Raw genomic sequence first — 24,395 nt, 5'->3', positions numbered from 1 at the left:
GGTGGCCCTGGGGGTTGGGGGATGCTCACCTGGCTCTTCCAGTCTGACCTCCCCCTGCCCTTGTGACTTTGAGCAAGTCACTCCCCCTCTCAGAACCCCAGCTCCCTCTGGGCTGAAACCAGACACTACTCTCAAGGAGGTCAGGATCAACGGAGGCGAGGGGCCCGCGACAGGCTCAGGGCAGTGAGGGCTGCACAGGGCGCTGCAGCTGTGGAGGTGACGCTCTTCCTGAGGATGGTTCCTGCAGAGGTTTGGAGGGGAAGAGCATCCCACAGGAAGAGAAGGGGGTGGGAAAGGATGACATTTCTGTCCCAGAAGCAAGGGGGATGGGATGGAGGAGGTTGACAGGGACAGGCAGGCAGTGGGGTCAGAGGTTGGCTGTAAGCAGGGTGGGGAGGCTGGGGGGGCGGTGCCCAGGGTAGGGAGCAGGAGTATCCTGCAAGCCTGAACAGGAGGGAGTCAGGCAGGGCTGCAGCCCTGGCCAGGTGTGTGAGCTGTGAATCCCTCCAACCTCTCAGCAAAAGGACTTGTTTACTCCAGGTTGGCAGGAGGTAGGGGGTCCGTGACTCTGGGAGATTACAACCTGTTTAGTCAGATAAGATGCCCTTGGGAGCGGAGGCCTAACAAAGGGTGACTGTGAGACAAGGGCAGGTAGCCTGCCGGGGATGGAAAAGAGTTCTCCTGGGCACTGCGCCAGCGGGATGGGGACCACAGAGCTGGCGGGTGGTGAGAATGGCCCCCCCCTTTGCCTCAGTTCACATATATGTTCACTGTCGGTAGCCACGGGCCATGTGCTGTGTGAGGTGCAATTGATGAGGGAGGGGATGTCAGGAGGGAAGAAGGGCCCGAATGGAAGCCTGGCGGGGGAACCCACAGCCCCGCTCGGTAGGCAGTGGGGCAGCCAAAGAAGGGAGCAGTGGAAGATGAGACCACTAGGGACAGGGTGGCAGAAGGCCGCGAGGGCCAATCCGAGGGGCAAAGCCTCCATCCTTCCTGCTTGGAGAGGCCGTCCTTGCTCAGACAGCAGCAGGATGAGGAGGCGGCTGGGAGGCCTGGGGTCCGGGCCCAGGGTGACCAGACAGTAATGGTGGTGGTGGTGGGTGTATCCGAGGGGCGGGACTCCCGGCAAAGTCATTACATGGGGGAGCCTAGGGATCCACCCGGGAAGGGGATACAGGGACGTGACACACTTCCAGCCCCACGTAAAGGCTACTGGGAATTGGGGTCCAGGCAGAGGTTTCAGGGGGTGCGGGGGGCGGGATTTCTTCCAGGATGCTGTGGTCTCCTGTCTCCCCACCAGTGGCACAAAGGGGGCGCCAGCAGGAGGGAGTCAAGACGGGTTGGTTGCTGGGGGTGGACCCTGGGATAGCCCAGTTCAGAATCAGCAAGTAGGACTTTGATGGAAGATGTTGAGAGCAAGAGGCCTGGGGTCCAATCCTCAACCACCCCATGCTCTTACCTCCTCAGAATAGACCCAGCCGAGACAGGGCCACTCTTGGCCAAACTTAGCTTCCTGAAGCCACCTCATCATGGCCAGCTTTGCTCTGAAACCTTCACTGGCTCCCCACCATGGTCAGGACCACGCCCACCTCCTAGTTGGGGGTTCAGGGCCCTCCCATGAACCCTTTTACCCGGGTACCCCTCCTTGGGGGAGGGGGCATCTCCCACCCACTGCCAACCTCACATGCACTGCTTGAAGCAGCCACTCCAGCTGTTTCCTGCGGATGCTCTGCTGTCTGGCCAGGCCCGCCCGGGGCAGCTCCACACCCCAGCCCCATGTGCTGGACGCGTGGATCCAGCTGTGCACCTCAAAGAGTGGCCGCCTCAGATGTGTCCCCTGATGCCGGCGCACTGGAATTCTTTTTTAGCTAGAGTATTTTCAAATTTTTTTTTTTAATTGGTTTCATTCTGTATGGTTATATTTTAGGTATTTTTTTATGTTTTAAAATAACTTGAACTATACAAGCACGATGGGCTTCCCTGGTGTCTCAGATGGTAAAGAATCTGCCTGCAGTGCAGGAGGCCCAGGTTTGATCTCTGGGTCAGGAAGATACTCTGGAGAAGGAAGTGGCAACCCACTTCAGTACTGTTGCCTGGAGAAACCCACGGACACAGGAGCCTGGCAGACAATGATGCATGATGTTGCAGAGTTGGATACAACTGAGCTGCTAACACAACATACAAACACTGTAAGATAGAAAGCAAGGGGATCACCCAGTTCTGCTCCCTGGTGACAGTCTAATCTTCCAGATTTTTCTTCCATGTACCTTTTTCATTTCCCTCCTTCCCTTCCTTCCTTTTTCTCCTTCCCTCCTTCCCTCCTGCTTCCCTCCCTTCCTCCTGTCTTCTCTCTCTCTCTTTTTTCTTTCTTTAGATTGTAGCTGGGAAAAAAAAAAATCCTGAAACTTTAATATCTCAGCACTGGTGGAAAATCCATAGATCATATGCAAAGGAAATAATGAAAACAGGTGCCTAATATATTTTTTGTTCAGTCTGTAAGATTTCAAAAATTTTTTTATTGTGGTAAAAAAAAAAAAAAAACATATGATTTACCACTTACCCTTTTTTAAGTGCACGGTTTAGTAGTAGTAAGTATATTTACATTGCGTTTTTTTCCATTGTGAAACAGACCCCAGAACTTTTTCATCTTGCATATCTGAAACTCTAAACCTATCAAACAACTGCTCTGAATTTCCCCTTCCCCTCCACCCCTGGTAACCATCACTCTTTCTGTTTCTACGAATTTGACTGCTTGAGACCCTTTGTATAAATAGAATCATACAATATTTGTCTTTTTGTGACTGGCTTATTTCACTTAGCCTAATGTCCTCATGGAGAAGGCAATGGCACCCCACTCCAGTACTCTTGCTTGGAAAATCCCATGGACGGAGGAGCCTATTAGGCTGTAATCCATGGGGTCGCTAAGAGTCGGACATGACTGAGCGACTTCACTTTCACTTTTCACTTTCATGCATTGGAGAAGGAAATGGCAACCCACTCCAGTGTTCTTGCCTGGAGAATCCCAGGGACAGGGGAGCCTGGTGGGCTGCCGTCTCTGGGGTCGCACAGAGTCAGACACGACTGAAGTGACTTAGCATAGCATAGCAGTGTCCTCAAGGTACATCTATAGACGCTTGTTGTATTTAAGAAACGCGTTTCGAAGCCTTTAAGGCAGAAGTAAAGTCCTGCCTTCACTCAGGGGATCCCGTGCCCACCCTTGGTCTCTTTGTTTTGCTTTAGTTCATCAACTTTAAGATACCATTGATTTGATTATAAGACAGAGCTATTTCAGGGACTTCCCTGGTGGTTACGTGTCTGAGGCTCCGCGCTCCCAGTGCAGGGGGCCCGGGTTTGATCCCTGGTCGGGAAACTAGATCCCACCTGTTGCAACTAAGGGTTTGCATGCCACAGCCAAAGAGCAAAGATCCCATGGGCTGAAAATAAGACCCAGCAAAGCCAAATAAATATTAAAGAAAAAAAGTTGAAAAAACAGATACCATTGATTCAATTATAAGACAAAACATTTCAATGACTTCCCTGGTGGTCCAGTGGCTGACTCCACACTTCCAATGCAGGGCATCCAGGGTCGATCCCTGGCCAGGGAACTAGATCTCTCTTGCCACAATTCAGAGTTCACATGCAGTAGCTAAAGACCCTGTGTGTAGGAGCAAAGACAGAAGACCCCAGGTGCCACAACTAAGACCCGGCACAGCCTAATAAATAAATATTAAACAAAACCAATTGCAGAGATGTTAAAATGGAGAAAAAAATTATAGGGCTAGATTTTATGCCACACACACACGTTTAGAATTATTTTCACTCAGGTGGGATAAGATCAATGCAGTTGGGCCCTTAGCCTCTTCCTCTTGCCCCCTAGCTGCATAGACCTCCAGCTTCCCTTCTTTCGCTGACTCTAGGGCGGTTGCCAGCTCCCCACCCTGACTGTCTGTACCATTGCCCCTCCTATCAGTTGGTCTGCACTGTACACCTTCTGTGCCCACTCGTGGGATTCCTAAGAGCAGAGAGTCACACAGATGATTGACATCAATTTGCTTTCCCCAAAGGTTGCGCCCATGCACACAACCACCTACAGCTTTTGAGAGGGCCTTTCAAACAATTTCTAGGGCAGACTCTCTGACCCACGACTCACCCCTCCCACAGACGGGGAAACTAAAATCCCAACGAGTGAGAGCCTTGTCTGATGTCACAGGTGGCAGTGTTGGGATTAGACCCAAGCCTCCTGGTATCCAGGATGCTGTTGTTGCTAAAAAGAAGCCACCCATCTAAGGTGGCCTCACTCTCCTGAGAGTCTTACCCTCTCGCTTAAACACCTTCCATGGCTCCTTAGTGCCTGCAAGACAAGTTCCAGATTCAACCCACTCTACCATCTGGGGCTGCTGCCTTCAAGGTCGTGATATGGTCTAGCAGTCAAGTGCATGACTTCTGAAGCTACGTGGTCCTAGGCTCTCATCTCTGCTCTGCTACTTCATTGAGCAACTATTGCTGTGTCCCTGTCTCATGAAAAACTCTGGGTAAATACTTCGCTCTCTACCTGGGAACCCCAGGCAAGCTCTTTTACAGCTGTGACCCTCATTTTCCTTGTGTTTAAGGACTGCAGACGTGGTCTGAGTCCAGCGCTCTGCCCAGCACTTGGTGCCCAGTGAGCCTCATTAATGGGAGCTGTTCTTTGCATCAGAACTATCAGTCCCCATTTGTGCCCACAGCATTCTTAATGTCCCACATCCTCAAGCTGGCCTCACTGGGAATTGCCTGGCAGCTGCATGGGGACAGGGCTGTTTTTGTTTTTTAAATAATCTTCTACACTACCACTGGCTCAGATGGTAAAGAATCTGCCTGCCAAGCAGGAGATGCAGGTTTGATGCCTGGGTCAGGAAGATCCCCTGGAGAGGGGAATGGCAGCCCACTCCAGTGTTCTTACCTGGAAAATCCCATGGACAGAGGAGGCTGGCGGGCTACAGTCCCTGGGGTTAGAAAGAGTTGGACATGATTGAGCATGCACACACGCACGCAGCCACTGGCTGGGAGATGGATATGTGGGTGATCTTCAGAGTTCTGGGGAGTTACAGTCCCAGAGAAGCTCTTGAGGCCCCTTCCAACAGAGGAGGAGGAATTCTGGGTGGCTGTTGGCCCAGAGACTTCAGGGCAGGATCTGAGGAGGGGCTGGGGGCTTGTCTGGACAGCAAAGCCCCCAGAACACATACCTTGGTCCCCTCCACCCCGGTTCTGGCCTCTCTCTCTGCCATGGATTTGCTGTGGGATTTTGTGCAAAGAGCCTCTCCTCTCTGGGCGTCAGCTTCCCCAGCTGTCATAGAAGAAGTCTGGTCCGGTCCCCCTGGAGTGATGCAGGTACAGTGGAAGTAACAGAGGAATGAAAACCCCTCGGGAAGCTGCACAGTGCCACCTGGGGGTGCATGGCCTGGCTTCCCACCAGGGCTCCGCTCCGGTCCAGCGCCCCCTCCCTTCCCGGTCCGTTCTCCCTGCCTCCCTCCCTCCCTCCCTCCCTCCCTCCCTGCCATCACGGAGCGCTGGCTCCCGGCATGCCGCGCGCCGCTGACAGCCTTATAAATAGTCTCCTTTGCGGCGGCTGGCGAGGACAGGGAGGGCACGCACTGGCCCCTGTGCCCACCCTCACCCTTCCCCCAGGTCAGTGTGTGCCCGTGTGTGTGCTTGTGCACGTGTGTTAGGGCGGGGGGCGCCCCTGCCGGGAGTGGGGAAGCTACACGCACCTGGGGGAATTGTGTGTCTGTGCGTGTCGGGGTCTCCTCAGGCTTCGTAAGGCTGTGTTCGTATCCCAGCTTGTGATCTGTAAGTATCTGCCTGGCGGTATTCCCCAGGCTCTGCACTAGATGTCTGTGCCACACTGTGTGTGTCCTGGGGATGGGTGTGTGTGTGTGTGTGTTGCTGTCCCTCCTGGCCTCCGTGACAGTCACCCCTTTGTCCCGCTGGCACTCCTGGGGCTCCAGGTCCCTGCCCTTGGCCCGTCTCAGCTGGGGACCTGGGAGGAGAGCTGTGACTGGGCTCCCTACCCTAGGACCTGGGAAGGGTTAGCCTAGGTGTTGGGAGGAGCTATCCTGGCATGTCATTTTGAGTGCTGGGGGGACAGGAAGCCCCCTGGATGTTTGGCCCCCTGCCCCAGCCTCCTGAAAGGGCAGGGGCTCAGAGGGACCCCTGAGCCAGTCCGTGGGGCCTTTCCTGAGTGCCATTCAGCTACCTACCTGGGACCCTCCAGCAGCAGCTGGACTAGGCTTGGGGACTCTCGCCCAGAGAGGGGACCCCAGCTGCCCAAGGTCACACAGCTGAGTGATAAGAGTTGGGACTTGAACCCTAGCCAGTTGCCAACCACTGAGAAGGCTGCTTCTGGTCAGGAGCTGGGAAGCCTGGCTCTTGCCCTAGTCTTGCCTTGTGATTGAGGTGAAGTCGCGGTCCCTTTGGACCTCGGCCTTCTGGGCCCCTCAGCAGGCCACCCAGTCATGTGAGGAGTTGCCGTGGTCCTGACCTGGGGGCCTTATAAGGCCTGGGTGCTGAGGCCGTAACCCAACTCTGCCCTGGACCCTTGGCCTCTGTGAGGACTCCTCACAACCCAAGTTATTTTGGACCAAGAAGCGGCAGGTGCCAGCAGGGCAGAGGGGCTTAGGTTACCAGGAGGGGGTGGGGCGGGGTGGGGTCGGGGTCCAGGCCACTCCTCAGGGCGTCACCACAGGCTGTCCCTGGCCAGGAGGACCCTCTCCCTCCCCCACCAGCAGCGGAGGGCCACTGGCAGCTCTTAGCGTTCCTTCAGCACACTCAGCAGGAAAGAGGCTATAGCTCATACCCCATGGCGGGCAGGACAGTCAGCAAGCTGCTGAAGGACCTAGCAGATGCCAGGCTCAGGGCAGCAGAGAACATCGCCCCCAGTGTGACCCCAGCCAGGCCCTGGAGCAGATCTCTCCTCCTCCCCAAGCCTCACTTCCCTCCCAAGACGGCTGTGAGGATGGAGTGAGGCCCCAGTCCCATGCTCAGCCAGGGCCAGGCCCGGAGGCGTGGGACACAGGCCTGCAGTACAGCAGAGAGGCCCAGTACAGCGTGGTGTGTGCGATGCTGGAGGCCGGTCACCTGCCAGTGTGCGAGTGGAGGGCAGAGTCCAGGAAGGCTTCCTGAAGGAGGTGGGACCTGAACTGAGTCCTCAACAATAGCTCCTTGGGGGAGGGCATTCAGGTGTTGGGTGGAACATTAGCTGGGACCTGCAGGTGGGACACGATCGTGGTGAGTGAGGGAGCTTCAAGCAGCTCAAGCAGTGGCCCCCAGGGGAGAGTTCCCAAGGGGGCCAGATTGCTGGGCTCGGTCAGCTACGTTATGGTTTATTTGGGGGACGGAGGGGGCCTCAGGTGGAAGTCTTTCAAGCAGGCAAGGATGTGGTTTGATGCTTGTCAGAGAAAATCCTGCAGGTTGCCTGGTGGGGTGTGGAGGTGGGGAGGCCCACGGGAGGCCGGGCAGTGGCCAGTTGCCCTGCTTGGAACAAGGAAGTGGCTGTGAGGACACAGACTGGAGGGAAGTTCTGGAGCGAGAGGGCTGGGACGTGCTTGTGTGGGGTGGAGGTGGGTGGGGAGAAGGGCGTTCATGCTGACCGGGGCCTCTGGCTGGGTGATAGAGTACGTGGCTTCGGATGATGTAAGGGCTGTTTAGAGGCTGGGGGTCTCTGGGCCTGTCCAGGGGCTGTGTTTTTGGGAGGCTGGGGAGAGAGGCCTGGGCTGGCTGGGCAGAGATGAGGGTCCAGGGCACCTGAGGCCAACAGTGAGAGGGCAGAGTAGGGGCACCGGGCAGGGGTCCCTGGCAGAAGGAATGCTGGCCCAGGCTTCGGGGTCAAAGGTTAAGGCAAAAAAGTCTGTGGTGGTTGCTGGGAGACTTGGGGAGGGCTGGGGGGTGAGGAGTGAAGAAGTGGGAGCCAAAGATGTGTCATGGCAACTCCAGAGAGACTGATGGGAAGGGGAGAGGGAGGGAGACCTCTGAACTGTGGCTGCAGAGGGGTGTGGTCCCAAGAGGCACTGGGCTTGATTGACAAGCTGAGGGGAAAATGGGGTGCAAGGTCCTCAGGCAGGGAGGGGGCAGGGGCCATGTCGGGGTGGAAGGTAGGCCTTCCACCCAACTCTGCTGCAGTACAGCAGAGAGGCCCAGTATAGCGTGGTGTGTGCGATGCTGGAGGCCGGTCACCTGCCAGTGTGGGAGCGGAGGCAGAGTCCAGAAAGGCTTCCTGAAGGAGGTGGGACCTGAACTGAGTCCTCAACAATAGCTTCTTGGGGAAGGGCATTCAGGTACTGGGTGCAACATTACAGGGGCGGGAGCCGGGGAACTCGCTCAGTTGAGAACTGTGCAGGTGTGGACCAAGTACAGACCCGCAGCTCTCTCCCCTCGGGCCTCTGTCCCTTTGAGCATCCTGGTCCAAACCCCTCCTAGATGAGGACACCTTCCCACCTCCCGGGCTTTCATCCTGCTCTGGGGAGCGTTGTCAAGGTGTTGGGCAGACGCAAACCCAGGGCCTGTTTTCCGGGACTTGGGAGGGAAACAGTTCAGCAGTTGCAGGAGCCGCTGTTTACGCCTCTGGCTGTCACCCTCACTGTTGGGTGGGCGGAAGGGGCTGCTGCCTGCCCTGCGTGAGACAGGTGAGGCAGTGGAGGCACCCCAAGGAAAGGTGACTTCGGTAATATCTCCCAGCCTCCCAGGCCTCCCCTGCCCCCAGCGGCCCCTCCATCCCCAGAAGACCAGGCCAGGGCCTGGCCCCCACCTTGGGAGGCTGCCGGGGTCAGAGGCTGGATGTCCAAGAAATCCCCCTCACTTGGCTGCCTGTGCCCTTGTCTTGCAGAGCGCTGACTCGGCTGCCCGGATCACAGCAGGATGGAAGGTATGGAAGCGCCTCTCCTTGCCCACTCACAGCCTGGGCCTCAGTGTGCCCATCTGTTAAAGGGGTGTGCTTTGGGGAGACATGCGGGGACGGTTTGGAGGTAGCTCTGGAGCTGCCAGAAGGACCTGTCTGGGGGCCTCCAGCATCTTTCTCAGGCCTCTTGGGCCTCTCGCTTGATGTACCAGCTCCAAGATTAATTTTAGAAGGAATGAGGCTTCCTTGAGGCTTCTCAGGGCCCCATAGCTCACCTCCTACACTGGTATTTATAGAGCTGAATCTCTGGCTCTTTCTGGAGGGGGGGCACAGCGCTAGTGAGGGAAGGCCTGCCCTGCGGAGAGGCCCCAAGTGTGCAAATGCCAAGGCAAACAAGGACACGCTCCTGCCCCTCTCCCGGACCGGTGGAGTTGAGTCTTCAGGGTGTCTTGGGCTCTCCTGGCTCCTGCGGGCTGGGTCCTGCAGGGAGACGTGGGCAGAGCGCCCGGCTGGCCCGCCTCCTGGCGACACCACCCATCCCATCCCTGGCACTGGGTCCTGGCCCAGGCGGCTCTTAAAGGAGCCCAGTGGGCCTGGCTGCTGCTGGCGCCTGAAGCCGGCAGTCATCCTTCTACCCCCAGGGCTCTGAACATAGGTGCCGCTGGGCTGTGTGGGCGCACCGCCCCCCCACCGCCACTCCCAGGCTTGTACCCTTTCACACGGCCACAGACGATGGAAGCCCATGGAAGTCATTCTAGCAGCTCCTCAAGACCCCTGGGAGCTTGCCAAGCTCACCTCCCCATTGGCACACAGAGCTCCTACTTCCCTGAGAAACGGAGAAGCCCGGGCAGCTTGGAAAGAGGCCCCCCCCCGCCCCCCCGCCCAGTCCCAGCAGGCGCCTGCCTCCAGGCCTCAGTCCCTTCTGTATGGTGGGGCTGCGGTCTGGTGGAGTTCTGAGGCAGAGGTTGAAACGCAAGCTCCCTCCCGCCCTCTCTAAGCAAGGGTTCCATGTGCCCACCACAGCCCTCTTCCCCAGCAACCGTCTCCAGGGCAACATATGTTGTGGTTGCCAGCTCCACACTGGTACTGCCTAGGGGAGGCAGGCGATGGGCAGGCCCAGAGCCTGAGGGGGGAAGGCTGGGGGACACAGCAGACCGGGACCATGGGGGCCTGCTGCTCGGGGACAGACCCCCGCATCATGGAAGACTCTAGAGCCAGAGGTGACCCAGCGCCTTGGTCCAGCTGCCCACAGGGAGGGGCCGTGAGGGTGGGCGTCTGAGCCCCTGAGCGTCACCCTCACGGCCTGTGCGGAGCCCGTGACTTCCAGGCCTTGGTCCCTGCGGGTCTCTCCGCCTGGATCAGCCTCACCTCCCCGGCCTGTCCCGGTCTCTGCGTTTCCCTCGCCCCGTATCCCTCGCTCTGGGCTGACTCATTTGCCTCCCTGACGTGAACATGAGCGGTGTCCGTCCCTCTGCCTGGGGCTCAGCACAGGCCTGGGACCTCAGAGGTGCCTCTGGCTCCTTGTCCAGTGACTCACCAAGCTCCGCTCCCCTCTTCTCTCCCACAGAGAAGCTGAAGAAAACCAAGATCATCTTTGTGGTGGGTGAGTCCAAGGCAGGCGGGTGAGGCAGTGAGAAGGGCGCGGCTTCAAAGGCCTCCCGGTGGGAGTCTGGGCCTGGGGGGCACCCTGGGCTCTGCCCCCACCTCTCTGGGTGGCCCGGGCAGACACCCCGTCCCTGCAGGGGTCCCGTTTCTTGGGGCTTCTGAATGGGTGGGCGCTTGCAGGCGGGCCCGGCTCAGGGAAGGGCACCCAGTGTGAGAAGATTGTGCAGAAGTACGGCTACACCCACCTCTCCACCGGAGACCTCCTGCGGGCCGAGGTCAGCTCGGGCTCGGCTAGGGGCAAGATGCTGTCAGAAATCATGGAGAAGGGGCAGCTGGTGCCACTGGTGAGTGGGCCCTGGCGGGGTGAGGGTTGGTGGGGGTGGTGGTGGCCCTGCGTGGACGCCAGCCAGCAAAGCCCATGACACACCGGCAGGGCTGACCATGACCTTCCCTGGCCCTGAACCCTCCTGAGAGTCCTCATTGCCGTTGGCATAAAATTCCTTCCAGAAGCTCCCAAGAGCCTCCAGGACCTGCCTGCCGACCCCCTTCAGCGCCCCTCCCCACACCCCCTAGTCTTTACCCCCGGCCCCAGCTCTCCACCCTCCTTGCACCCTGGCCTTTCTATCCCCTCACATTCATCACACTCCTTCCTGCCTGGAATGTTCCTTCTTCCTCAGCTTTCAGACTTTGCTGACTCCCTCAGATTTGGGCCAAGACCCGCCCCCCACTTTAGACTCCCACCCCCCACTTTAGACTCCCGCCCCTGCTTCTTTGCCAGTATATAGCCCATGTCATTCTTGGAAACTATAAATGAACTGTGTATTGGTCTGTCCCCTCAGCAGACTGTGAGTGTGCTGAGGACAGGGAAGGTCTACTTTGTTCAGAGCTGTGTCCTCAGGGCTCAGACAGGAGGCTGGAAGGAGGGGCCCAATCATATTATTGAGTGAATGAAGAAATGAATGGATGAATGAATGAATGGCCTGATCAATCAGTTAAGTATTCGCAATTCAGAGAAAGCTTCCTGGAGAGGGCAGCTTGTTTGGGAAATCTGTGTTAGGGCAGAGAGCATTTCTAACTGTGGGCTGGCTCGTGCAGAGGCTCGAGCGGAGCCTGGAGAAGAGGGGCTCATGACCCCCTCTTCTTTTGCTGCACCCCCAGGAGACAGTGCTGGACATGCTCCGAGACGCCATGGTGGCCAAGGTAGATACTTCCAAAGGCTTTCTGATCGACGGCTACCCCCGGGAGGTGCAGCAGGGGGAGGAGTTTGAGCGGAGGGTAAGTGCAACCTGGGGGTGCTGTGACACAGAGCGGGCAGGCAGGAGCTGCCGTGATGGGCAGTTTTGAGACGAGGGAGAGATAGACTGACCATCGGAGGGTGGCAGGGTGGGCAAGGAGGAAGCCCAGGATGACTCTTTGGAGGCCTTTCTGAAGTCTAGAGGAAAATGAGTAGAAGAGGAGGCAGCAGGCTGGGGAGTTCACAAACCTGGCCAAGGGTTCCCATTCAGCTGTTTGAGGCCTTGGGCCAATCATTCTGCCTGTGAACCTCCGTGTCTCCAACTGCAAAATGGGGACAGACAGTATCCTTGAAAAGTAGCATGGGGGTTAGAGAGAATGCACCTTCAAAAGTGGGGCTTGGCACCCCGTGAACACACAGTCAGAGGGGCAGGAAGCAGCATGGAAGGTCAGGGGGTGTGGGGAGAACAGAGTCTGTGGAGCAGGGCAACTCGGAGTACCGTGGGGAGGGAGGTGCAGGCCTGGCTGAGGTCTTGAATGCCATGGGGGGAGTCTAGTCCCCTTCCAGGCACCACAGGAAGTCTGGCTGGACAGAGACAGCCTTGAAGAGGAGGGCTCTGGGCTGCCTGGCATGAGTGCCCTCCAGGAGGATCTTCTCCAGGGTGGGAACACCTCACCCAAACACACACATGTACAGGTAGGTGACCACAGGTACATACAAGCACAGGTTCATGTACACACAAGTACCGACAGACACATGAGCACAAGGCAGAGGCGTGTGTACACACGTACAAATACACACAGATGTACTCAGGTATACACAGAGATTGTACACATGTACACACACACAGATGTACACACATACACACGCCTCTGATGTATGCCAGTATCTCTGACGTCACAGGCCATATGGGGAAACAGAGGAAACTGCGAGTTCTCAGGAGGAGGGCGAGGTCAGCAAGGGTGGATGGGGACTCAGGGGCGGTTGTCAGCAGCAGGGCCATATATGGGGAGGACCTGACATCTTAGGGGGCTGGGGTAGGACAGACTTCCATCTCCAGTGCCCATCTCTGTGAGACTGGGCCATCTTTGGGCTTCCACAGCTTTGAGCCTCACCCAGTAGGAATATACCATATTTCTTAAAAAAAATTTTTTTGGCTGCTCTAGGTCTTAGTTGCAACACACGGGATCTTTAACTGCAGCATTTGGGCTTTTATTTGCAGCTTATGGGTTCTAGTTCCCTGATCGGGGATCAAACCTGAGCCCCCTGCATCAGGAGTAAGGAGTCTTAGCCATTGGACCACCAGGAGTGTCCCAACACTGTATTTCTCGACCTCTAAGAGGCTGAAGGAGCTCAAGAAAGTGTCTATCCTGGCCTGGGACTCAGTTTCCCTATCTGTGAGATGGGGATTGGCTGGGCTTCCTTCGAGCTAGGAGGCCATGGATCCTGAAGTCCGATGCCAGGCAGCCCTGAGCATGTCCCGATGTACCAGCTTTGTGATGTCACTTCAGGCCGTGACAATCATGTCTAGAAAATGTGGTCAATGAAAGACCCCATCCTTTCTGGGGCTGTTGTGGGTGATATTGTGGGCGCTGGACTTGGCACAGGGCCCAGCTCCACTGTGTCCTCCAGCCTCTGGCCACCAGGGGGCGCCTGGGCCTCACTGGAGGAGGACTGGTCGACCTGGTCCTTCCAAACCTCCGCAGATGAAATGCTTGTTCCAATGACAGTGACCTTGTTGAGAACCCCCAGAGCTAAGCAGCCCCTCGCCCCTTCACTCAGCCCTTGTTCCTTTGTCAGGTTCAGTCAGCCCTGCAGATATAAGATGCATCTACCTGCCCTCAGGGGCTCCAGGCCTGCCCGGGAGAGGGATGTTAAGTAAATAACCAGAGGCAAGCCTTCCCAGGTAGCTCCATGGCTCTGCCTGCCAATGCAGGAGCTGCAAGAGATGAGGGTTCCATCCCTGGGTTGGGAAGATCCCTTGAAGGAGGCAATGACAACCCAACCCACTCCAGTATTCTTCCTGGGATCATCCCATGGACAGAGGAGCCTGGTAGGCTACAGTCCATGTGATTGCAGAGTCTGAAGCAACTGAGCACTCACGCACACACTCCTGAGACAAGCTCAAGGCAGAAGTAACGGGGACTGATTGCAAGAAAGTGAAAGAGCATGTTAGTCGCTCAGTCTTGTCCAACTCTTTGAGACCCCATGGACTATATAGCTCGCCAAGCTCCTCTGTCCATGGGATTCTCCAGGCAAGAATACTGGAGTGAGTTGCCATTTCCTTTTCCAGGGGATCTTCCCTACCCAGGGATCGAACCCGAGTCTCCTGCATTGCAGGCAGATTCTTTACTGTCTGAGCCACCAGGGAGAGCATCCCAGAGAGCTGGGGTCGTAGTTGGGGTGGGGGAGGGAGCATCTGAGAAGACTGCCCTAGAGGAATGAGATTTTAGCTCAAATCGGAAGGCGAGCCCTTGGTGTTGAGGGAAAGGGTTTCTGACTGAGGTTCCCAGAACGAGCAGAGACCTGGCGAGGAGGGGATGAGAGCCCGACCACAGCTAGTCATGTGGCCAAAGCCAGGACAGCAAAGGCATGAGGAGCATGAGATGAGGAGGGCAGGTCAGGTGAGCAGTTAGGACTTTCTCCTGAGGGCACTGGGGAGCCATGGAAGAAGTGTGAGCAGGGGAGAGGCAGGGCAGATCGGTTTGAGCAAGCTTCCGCAGGCTGCCTTGGGGAAGGGCTGGAAGGAATGGGTGGGTTTCAGGTGGGCCTCAGAAGTGGAAAGTGGAGGAGAAGGTGGCCCCAGGGGGCAGGAATGGACCTGTAAACAGCACCCTGCCCGCAGATCGCACAGCCCACACTACTGCTGTATGTGGACGCCGGCCCTGAGACCATGACCAAGCGGCTCCTGAAGCGCGGAGAGACCAGCGGACGTGTGGACGACAACGAAGAGACCATCAAGAAGCGTCTGGAAACCTACTACAAGGCCACAGAGCCCGTCATCGCCTTCTACGAGAAACGCGGCATTGTTCGCAAGGTGCGGGTCCGAGAGAAAACCTGGGTCTTTGCCTGGCGTGGCCTCCAATTGCTGTCACCTTGGGACAGCCCTCCTGACTGGGCCTTGGTTTCCCTCACTGGTTGGACAAGAGGCTGCTGTCCACTGTGGCTGGGCTTGGGGAGCCTGGCTTGGCCTCTCAGGGGGGTCAGCCCCCTGCCTTGTGGGGTCCACCCAGCCCCCTCACCAAGCCCCGTAGGCCTCCTGCCCTCATGGCCCGTCTCCCTACAGGTCAACGCTGAAGGCTCTGTGGACAATGTCTTCTCCCAGGTCTGCACCCACCTGGACGCCCTCAAGTAGCCAAGCTGGAGCCCCCTCCCCAGCGAGAGCCCCGCCCCACCCTCGTCCTGACTCGAGGCCTTCCTGGCCTGAGCTCAGCGCCTCCACCCTGCCCGGCTGAGCACAGGCAGAGGAAGCCACTTTATCCTGTTTTCATGGACAGCCGAGCACTAAAGGAGTTTCCAAGGACATTCAGTTTTATTCCTTTTTCTTTGCTTCCATCAGGGTTGATTCACAGGGCGTGGACGCCCCAGCCTTGAGTCCCCAGCCCCTCCCCCTCTGGTTCCTTGTCGGGGCCCCTCTCAACCCACTTCAGCTGGCGCCCCTCTCCTTGCTCCAGTGGAAAATCCCCCTCACACAGGGGTGTGCTGGGCATGGGCTGTGCCAAGCCGGGGGACGCTGGGTGATGGAGGTGGGGTCCTGGTTCTCAGGGGCTCATGGTCAGGCAGAGCTGGGCCCTGGCCTGGCTTCCCCTGTATCCTTGCTGTGTGACCTTGGTCCTGAGCCCCTTAGCTCTGAGCATGTTTTCTGTCCCAAACCGTCACGGGGGACAGGGCTGGAGCAGGCAGCATGGTCATGGGCTGGGGGTAGGGGTAGGGGCTCCCCGGGCAGGGAGGGCAGAACACATCAGCTGGCTGGGTGGGCAGTGAATTGGCCTTCTTGGCACGAGATGCTCTGAGGGTCTGGACAGAGCACTGGGAATGAAGGGGGGTCATGGTCAAGGGTGCCTCCCTGGAGGTGAGACCTGCAGGATGTCCCACCATGCAGCCCTGGACAGATCACAACATTCCCTCCCCGAGCCCGTTTCCAAATCTGAATTAGGCTCAGTGCTCCTCCCTCTACCCCCCAACCAAGGTTAGGACAACAACACACCGAGCCAGGGGTGTGAGTGGTCAGTACCACAGCCTGTGGAACCACAGACCAGAGCAGCCTTGGCAGGATGCTTTGGGAATGCCTCAGAATCCCCGAGTATCCCCCGGGAGAACTATCTTCCCTCTTCTGTTCTCTTTCACGCCTTGACCTCATCACGGAGAGCGTCTCCCTTGGTGCTCACTTGTCCCTAACACCTGTCCCAAGCCCAGCTGGCTCCTTTTAAAGCCAAGACAATCTCCAGCAGGGCACCCCCAGCTGGGACGGAATCCTGGGTGGGGTGAGGGTCACCCGCGTGTGTGTCCCCTTCTATTTATGGCACGTGTGGCTGGTTTTCCATTTACAGTCATTATTTAAACTTTCCTTTAAAATAAACATATTTAAGTTATAAAAAGTGAGTCTATTGAAAGAAGAACATGAAATCGGTACATAATAGTATAGGAGAGATAGGTTCTAAAGGCCTGCACCATGAGGCCCTGGGTGGGGTACAGATTGGTTTTCTGCGGCTGGTTAGTCTGTGAGCCATGCCAACCAGGGCACGCAAAGGACTCCCTACTCATTCTGTGACCTCTAACCTCGGGGTCTCCTTGTTGCATCTGTCAAAAGGAAAGTGAAAGTGTAGTCATTCAGTCAGGTCCGACTCTCTGAGACACCATGGACTAGCCTGCCAGACTTCTCTGTCCATGGAATTCTGCAGGCAAGAATACTGGAATGGGTTGTCATTCCCTTCTCCAGGGGATCTTCCTGACTCAGGGATTGAACCCAGGTCTCCATTGCAGGCAGATTCTTTACTGTCTGAGCATCTGTCAAACTGGGATAAAACACACACAGGCGTGCACGCACCTCCTCTGTTGAGGTTGTCATGATCAGTGTGAGGGTAAGTGGAAAAACACGCCCCAAATGATACAAAGCTAAGAGGAATCTACCTGACAAAATCATCTTCGTTACCTTTATTTTTTAAGTACAGCTTCATTAATTCAGATATGTCTTTAGTTTATGAAAACCTAAGCTGACCCCAACTATTCACCATGGAATCACTTTATTAATAAAAAACAAAACAAAAAACCCTTGAGAATTTGAAAAAAAAACCACAAACTTTTTAACAGCTCCACCCATCCTTGCCACCACAAACCTCCCTGTGAGGGTTTCCTTCGTTCATGTTTGTTCATTCTACTTTCCAGAGCAACTGCTATGCTCGGAAGACGGGGTCACAAACCCCCTGGTCCATGTGCAGTGGCTCTAGGAACAAGGGCGGCCATAATCACAAAATTCCACCCGAGCTACTCCACCCAGATCAGAGGGGGCCCGGGTGGCGGGAGTTTCCTTGAGCTGGAGCTCTGGAGTGGGGCCTTGAAGGAAACCAGGAGTATGTTTCATTAGGAAGGGCAGAGGGGACAGCTCTGCAGAGCCTCAGAGGTGGAGACGGCCCATTGAGTGTGGGGAGGGCTGAAACCTTAGAGGGACAGAAGTACATAATTTGATTCATATATATTCTATTTAATTAATATATTTTAATAGTTATGTATTTGCTGTGTTGGGTCTTAGATGTGGCACGCAGGATCTCCGTTGCAGCATGTGGGACCTTAGTTCTCTGACCGGGGACTGAACCCGTGTCCCTTGCGTTATAAGGCGGGTTCTTAACCACTGGACCACCAGGGAAGTCCCAGAGCTTAACTTTTTAATGAACATTTTCAAGCAAACTGAAAACTGGAGGAAATAATGTGATGAACCTCCATACATCCATCACCAACATTTAGTAATTGGTGCTATTTTTCCATACCTCATTGTTTTACTTTTGCCAAACCACTTTTAAGTAAATTACAGATATGAAAACATTTCACCCCTAAAGTCTGACTTCAGTATGACTTTACAATAAGGACCCTTTCCTATATAACCACAACTCATCGGTCCAAGAACACTGGGTTAATAGTAACACTGTGATAGATAATAATCAGACTACATGCACTTTTCCCCAATGGTCCCCAAAACATGTCTGTGGTCAAACCAGGATGCAACCCAGGACCACACACCGCATTTGGTTGTGATTCCATGAAACCTCTTTTAACCTCGAAGGCCTTCCTGCTCTCTGACGCTGACTGTGAAGGGACTGGTTGTCCTACAGAAAATTCCTTTTTCCATATTCTTCTGTCACTTTCTCGTGGTGGTGTTTCACCCGCTACCCCACCCCTTGAACTTCTTGTAAACTGGAAGTTAGCTGTAGAGGCTTCGTAGATTTAAGAGAAGTCTTTGGGGCAGGAATACCTAATAGACTAAACTCACGAAGGTTTGTTTGTTTGTTGGCCACACTGCGAAGCATGTGGGATGTTAGTTCCTCAACCAGGGATTGAACCGGTGCTCCCTGCTTTGAGAGCATGGAGTCTTAACCACTGGCTCGCTGGGGGAAGTCCCAGGAAGAGTTTTTAAACCAGGAAGGACAGTGAGTCCTGCAGCGCTTCCAGTTGTAACCTGCACACGCATCTCCCTGGGGTCTTAGAAAAGCTGACTCTGCTTCAGCAGGTCTGCTTTGGGCAGGAGGCCCCAGCTGCTGGTCTACAGCCCCCTACTTTGGGGAGCTCAGAGAGGAGCTGCCCTGTGGAGGTGGGAGCCCAGGGAAGGCGTGGGAAGAGGGGGCATCTCTAGAGTCAGTGTGTGCTCAGCGCCTAGTGGCGGGCTGAGAGGGCAGCGTGATGGCCAATCTGAGACTGTAGAAACGGTCACTCTTCAGGTCTCTGGGGACCCTCCCAAGATGCAGGAACATTTTAACCATGCAGCCTCTCTGTAACCTCAGGGTCTCAGAGAGGAAGCGCTCTCAGGTAGGGAGGTATCCTCAGATGCCCCCGCCCCTGTGGACTGCGCCCCTAAGTCTTGGCCTCGGGGGCCCTGAGGGCCTGGCCGGAGGCACTGAAGTGGGAGAGGAAGGAAGCAGGGAGCGGAGGAGGCCAAGGCTGTCGCCTCCCAGCCGAGAGAGGGGCCTCGAGTAAACAGGAAGGCCTGGCGGCTCCACGGTGGGGGGGCTTCAGAGGGGGGTGCAGAGACCCACTGGACATGCGCAGCTGGCCAACACAGGGCTTCCTCTTTGGCAAGCAGACCCAGAGAGGTTGTGCGACTTGCCCCAGATCACACAGCAGGGCAGGGGCACCCTCACCTTGCTCTATAGCTTCTGCCCCTTCTGGGGGTTGTGGTGAAGGGTCTCCCGCCTCTGTTGCCCACCATGGTTCATGGGGTGTTGGAGAGTCTCATCTCTTCTTGGACCTCAGTTTCCCTTTCTATGAACTTGGAGTCCCTACAACACAGAGGTGCTAGAATCCCAGCCCAGTAGAATCCTTCTGCCTCTTAGATTGTCGTCACGGGCATGGTCATCTAGACCTTGGGCCTGGTCAGGTTTTATCAAGAAGGTCAGCATCACCCAGGAGGCAGCATGTACCAGGACCATTTCCCGGGGAAAGAGAGGGAGATATAGATTCCACTATTTTAGAATAGAGTCTGGCAGGACCTCTGAACCTGGTCACCTCCCTCTACCCTTGGGAGTGATTTGCCCTCTTCAGAGAACCCCCCATCCCCGGGTTCAGAATGCCCCCAACACACACACCCTGGAAACCCAGAATCACAGCCCATGAGACCCCAGGTTGTGTAGCCCGGGGGTTAAGTTTGTTCATTTATTACACGAACACTTAATGAACACCTGTCATGGGCTAGGCGCTATTCTAAGCGATGGGGATTTAGCAGCAAAGCTTAGGCCCTTACCCTTATGAAACTCTTGTTCTAAAGAGGGAAACAGACCAAATAAACAGTATATGATATGTCAGAGGGTTTCCCAGGTGGCACTAGTGGTACAGAACCCGCCGGCCAATGCGGGAGACATAAGAGATGTGGGTTTGATCCCTTGGAGGAGGGCATGGAAACCCACTCCAGTATTCCTGTCTGGAGAATCCTATGGACAGAGGAGCCTGTCAGGCTACAGTCCGCAGGGCTGCAAAGAATTGGACACAACTGAAGCAACTTAGCACACACACAATATTGTCAGAGGTTGATATGTACCCAGGGGGCCAATTGCTGGTGTGGGGAGAGAGAGGGCTGCTTAAAGTGTAATGGGACAAGCCCTAGAGCCCGTGCTCCACGATAAGAGAAACCACTGCAATGAGAAGCCCACACACTGCAGCTAGAGTGTAGCCCTCTCTCTCCGCAACTGGATGCAGCAACGAAGACCCAGCACAACCAAAAGCAAATAAATAAATAAAACTATTTTCAAAAATGCGATGGGAAGCCTTCATTGACCATGTGACATTTGATCAGCAACTTAAAGCATGAGGAGCAAGCCCAGTGGTTATCTAGGGGGACAGAGTTTCAGGGACAGAGCATGGCAGGTGCAAAGGCCCTGAGGTGGGCACGTGCTTGGTGCATTCCAGGAACAGCGAGGAGGCCAGCTGGGGTGGATTGAGTGAATGGGGGAAGAGCAGAAGTCAGAGAGGGGCAGGGGAGCCTCAGGGGCCATTTGAGGGGCTCTGCCTTTCACACTGAGCGAGATGGTTATCTGCAGAGGGCACTGAGCGGAGCAGGGATGGAACCTGACTTTGTTTTAACAGATTCTCTTTACAGTGTGCAGAGTGGGCTGGGAGCACGGGTGGGAGTAAGGAGGGCCAGTGACTGTTATATTCCATGAGGTGCTTGTGGTGGCCAGGGCGGTAGCTGTGGTGTGGTGGGAGCCCCACAGACAATGGAAATTTATCTGGGGAGGAGGAGCCGAAGGATGTGCTTATAGGTTGGATGAATGATGTAGCAGAGTCAAGGTCATCCTTAAGTCTTGAGCAATGAGAGGAGGGAGCTGTCATGGTCTGAGACGGGGAGACGAAGGCAGGAATAGTTGGCAGAGAATGAATAGAGCCCAGTTTTGGACTCATGAAGTCTGAGGCGCTTATCAGGGGCCTGGAGCCTGAGGGAAGAGTTCTGGCTGGAGACACAAAGCTGGGAGCTGCCAATGTATGGATGGTCTTTAAAGCTATCTGGATGAGGGCACCCAGAACAGTCCTTCCCAAACTGGAATGTGCACGTGAATGTCCTGAGGATATCAATTAAACGCAGCTTCTGATTCAGCAGGTCTGGGGCAGAGCCTGAGAGAAGCTCCCAGGAGACGCTAAGACTACATTTTGAGTGGCGAGCATCTAGGGCATTATATTCTATGCCCAAGACCCACAGTGGGCAATGATATCAATAGGGTGTCTAGTGATCAGTATTTGAAAGAAAATGGAACAGGGTGAATGCTCATCCTAAGGAGATATATATATATATATATATATATAGGTTCACAAAATGTTCGTTTTAATTATTGGAGTCTGAGTCCCTGGGTTTGTTCTGGGACATGACATCATGGTCGCAAAGACTTGAGAAAATCGGACTTGAGAGTGAGAATAAACAGAGAAGGGAAGAGACCCAGGGTCCAAGTAAGGAAGGATGGGGAGGTACCAGAGAAGAGGCAGATAAGGCAACCAGGGAGGTGGGAGGAAAACCAGGATGGAATGTTCTGGAAGTCAAGGGAGGAAGGACAGGCCCAGATTAGAATTAGCCTCTGCCCCTCCTCCTCAGCCCTGTTGTCCTGCGCACTTGAGCCTCAGTTTCCTCCACTGTAAAATGGAGATGCAACAGTCTCAGCCCGTTAAAGTGGCCGGGAGGTGGCACTTGGCACAGGGCAAGCGTGTGAATGGTGGTGGGGTGCTTCCGATTGTTCTCCTGGGCTTTGGGTTCCTCCTGGCCAGCAGACTGCCCTCCCACTGCACAGAGGTAAAAGCTGAGACACAGAACATTTTTTTAAATTAATTCTTATTGGAGTACAGTCGCTTTACAATGTTGTGTTAGTTTCCTCTGTACAGCAGAGTGAATCAGCTATGCATCTACATACAGCCCCTCTTTTCTGAATTTCCTCCCCATTTAGGTCACCAGGAGCACCAAGCAGAGTCCCCCGAGTTATATGTAGATTCTCCTCAGTTATCACAAGACGTGGAGGTCTTGCCTGAAGCCTGGACACCCTGACTCCCAGGCCAGTGCCGTCTTTCCCCGCACCCACGCTCTCCCTTGCCTGTGTGGGTCTGGTCCTGCTGTTTTCAACTGTTCCTGGCTCCAGGCCGGTGCTGGAGACAGCCCGCCGCCTGGTGGGGGGGTCCCTGGGGGCCGTCTGAAATTCCTCTGGTGGCCCGCGGCCAGGGTAGACGTGCTCCATCCGCTCCTGCAGCCCCGGTCTTCCCGGCCAGCGGGGGAGAGGAAGGGGCACCTGCCCGCGGCGGGGGCCCAGCCCGGACGCCTGGCCATTGGCCGCTTGTCTCTTTGGCGTGTGGCTAGGCGGCACCTGAAAACGTCTGTATCAGTCAGGGCCCCAGCAGGAAACAGACGGCACGCTCCAGTGGGACAATTGGAGGAGTGGAGTGAAGGGTCTGTTGACACAGGTGTGGGCAGGGTGTAGGAAAGTCACGAGGGACAGTGCCGAAGCCCGGGGCTGGCAGTGGCCATGACCCGTGACTACCCTCAGCCTGAAGGGCTGGGTGGAGAGGGCCAGGTCAGGGCTGTGGCCTCTGGAGCAGAGAGGCCACCAATCTGCAGTGACCCTGTGGGGAAGGAGCCAGAAGAATGAATCCTCTGGCTCCTTCCTCTCTGAGCTGTGCAGGGATGGGGTTGGGGGTGGGTAGCGGGGCCGGAGGAGGCAGATGTGTCCGCTGGAATGGGGTGTGCATCTGGGGGGCAAACAGGAGACCACTAACCCAAGGCTGCTCCCCGCCTGCGGGTCGGTGTCACAGTGACTGTGAAACTCCCTGGGGATGGGCAGCCCAGCCCGGGGACTGGCCTCTGCCACTGGGGACAGGAGCAAAGGCCTACCTCTCTGTGTCTCAGTTGCCCTATGCGTCCCCCGGCTCCGCTCCTGCCTTACCTTCTGCGGAACTTCATGCTTTTAATCAATGAGTCTTAAGGACCAGAAGGTCCTCCTGGGCTCTGTGCTGGGGAAACAGTGGAGCAGAGACATCCAAGTCCCTGCCCTTGAGGGGCTTCTAGTCGAGCAGAGAGACTCACACAGCATGAGACTGGCTGAGGGCTGGGGGCGTCAGGGTGCTATGGGAGCTTTGGGGTGAGCCCCCTCTCCAGCCCTGGGTGCCTCTTCCTCCCTCCACCGGGCCCCTGGGCTCAGGACTCCAGGCCCTCCTTAGGTTTTTCTCTTCCTGGAAGTCACCCTCAAGCATGTCCTGGGTCCACCTAGGCCTATCCCACTTTCTAGAGAAACCCAGTGGGTCCTGCTTACCGTGTGAGAGGGGATGAATTAGCAGCATAAGGGTGGATGGGAGGGCGGTGTTTTCTATTTTTTTTTAATATTTATTTATTTCACTGCATGGGGTCTTAGTTGCAGCACATAGGATCTAGCTCCCTGACCATGGATCAAACCCAGGCCCTCTGCATTGGGAACTTGGAGTCATAGCCACTGGGCCACCAGGAAAGTTCCTGGGAGGGAGGTTTGAGAGGAGCCTCCCGTGGGGTCCCCGTTATGGCCTCAGATGCCCCAACACCCATTCTGGATAACAATCCCCCTCACCTAAGGCCATCTGTCCTCTTCAAGCTCAGATGGGAGCAGACGGGAAGGAGCAGAGCTTGGAGCCAGGCAGCCCTGGGGTCTCCAGCTGGGGTCACTCAAACCTCAGGGAGCCTCAGCTTCCTCCTGTGTTTCTGGCGTGACTGAGGGGATCCAGAGCTGACAGAGGAAGGCCTAGGGTGGGGCCTGAGAGAGGAAGAGTTCAGCTCTGGGGGGACTGGAGTAACTAACTGTCCCTGGGGCATGGACTCTGCCTGGGGGAACCTCACAGGCACCCAACCTTCCCCCAATGGAGCCACCTTGTGCCTGGTGATGCCCACCTCCCCATCCCTGAGGCTGCAGGAAAAGGCCGAGAAACAGTCACTCTCAGGGGTCTCCCTCTGCTCTGTCACAGCCTTCCTGGCCTTGCTGGACTGGGATGGGTCTCTGGTGACCCGAGACCCGAGCCTGGCCGGGCACGGAAAGCGCAGCCGCAGGGCTGGGCGAGCAAACCTTCCCCCACCTCCACCCAAGGAGCCACACCCGCCCTTCCTGCCCTGGGGGTCAGCTCCTGCAGACACAAACACGCTCCACTCGGCCCCCGCTTTGTCCGGAGGCAGCCAGGGCTCCCACCTTCTCCTTCTTCCCTGGGCCTTGGTTTCTCCATCTGTGACCAGGACAAGTGTAAAGAGGAAAGCCCCTGGCTCTGTCCCCACTGTGGGATGGAAATTCATCTTCTCCAAGCCCACTCTGCCAGCACCCTCTCTCCAGAACCCTCTGTGACTCCCGAGGCCTTCAGGATAAAGTCCTGGCATTCAAGGCCCCCCACTCCCTGGGACTTCCCTAGTGGTCTGGTGGTTAAGACTGTGCTCTCAATGCAGGAGTCCCGGGTTCGATCCCTGGTCAGAGAACTAGATTCTCACATGCTGAAACTAAAAAT

General features: G+C 56.0%; 1 protein-coding gene across 3 annotated transcripts; it reads left to right on the top strand.

Moving 5' to 3' along the window:
• Nucleotides 1-123: 123 nt before the first annotated feature.
• AK1 (adenylate kinase 1) lies at nucleotides 124-15,237 on the top strand. 3 transcript variants are annotated; one of them, XM_027556372.1, is made up of 7 exons: nucleotides 124-249; nucleotides 8,858-8,896; nucleotides 10,437-10,472; nucleotides 10,655-10,818; nucleotides 11,633-11,749; nucleotides 14,554-14,745; nucleotides 14,995-15,233. In XM_027556372.1, the coding sequence occupies exons 2-7, from the start codon at nucleotides 8,890-8,892 to the stop codon at nucleotides 15,061-15,063; spliced, it is 585 nt and encodes a 194-aa protein (XP_027412173.1). In that variant the 5' UTR covers nucleotides 124-249; nucleotides 8,858-8,889; the 3' UTR covers nucleotides 15,064-15,233. The 3 variants fall into 3 exon arrangements, with proteins under 3 accessions (XP_027412173.1, XP_027412172.1, XP_027412175.1); XM_027556371.1 differs by lacking the exon at nucleotides 124-249 and adding an exon at nucleotides 5,574-5,664 and having other exon boundaries at nucleotides 14,995-15,237; XM_027556374.1 differs by lacking the exon at nucleotides 124-249 and adding an exon at nucleotides 6,829-7,163.
• Nucleotides 15,238-24,395: the final 9,158 nt, after the last annotated feature.

This window comes from Bos indicus x Bos taurus, chromosome 11, assembly GCF_003369695.1.
Source record: "Bos indicus x Bos taurus breed Angus x Brahman F1 hybrid chromosome 11, Bos_hybrid_MaternalHap_v2.0, whole genome shotgun sequence".
NCBI lineage: Eukaryota > Metazoa > Chordata > Mammalia > Artiodactyla > Bovidae > Bos > Bos indicus x Bos taurus.
Note: the sequence above shows the minus strand (reverse complement) of the source record. Positions and strands in the feature narration are given on the sequence as shown.

What these genes read in the sequence shown, in the direction of transcription:
- AK1 (XM_027556371.1), top strand. An exon ending in GGGAGGAGTTTGAGCGGAGG is followed by an intron (nt 11,750 to 14,553) that starts GTAAGTGCAACC and finishes CCCTGCCCGCAG; the next exon opens with ATCGCACAGCCCACACTACT. An exon ending in AACGCGGCATTGTTCGCAAG is followed by an intron (nt 14,746 to 14,994) that starts GTGCGGGTCCGA and finishes GTCTCCCTACAG; the next exon opens with GTCAACGCTGAAGGCTCTGT.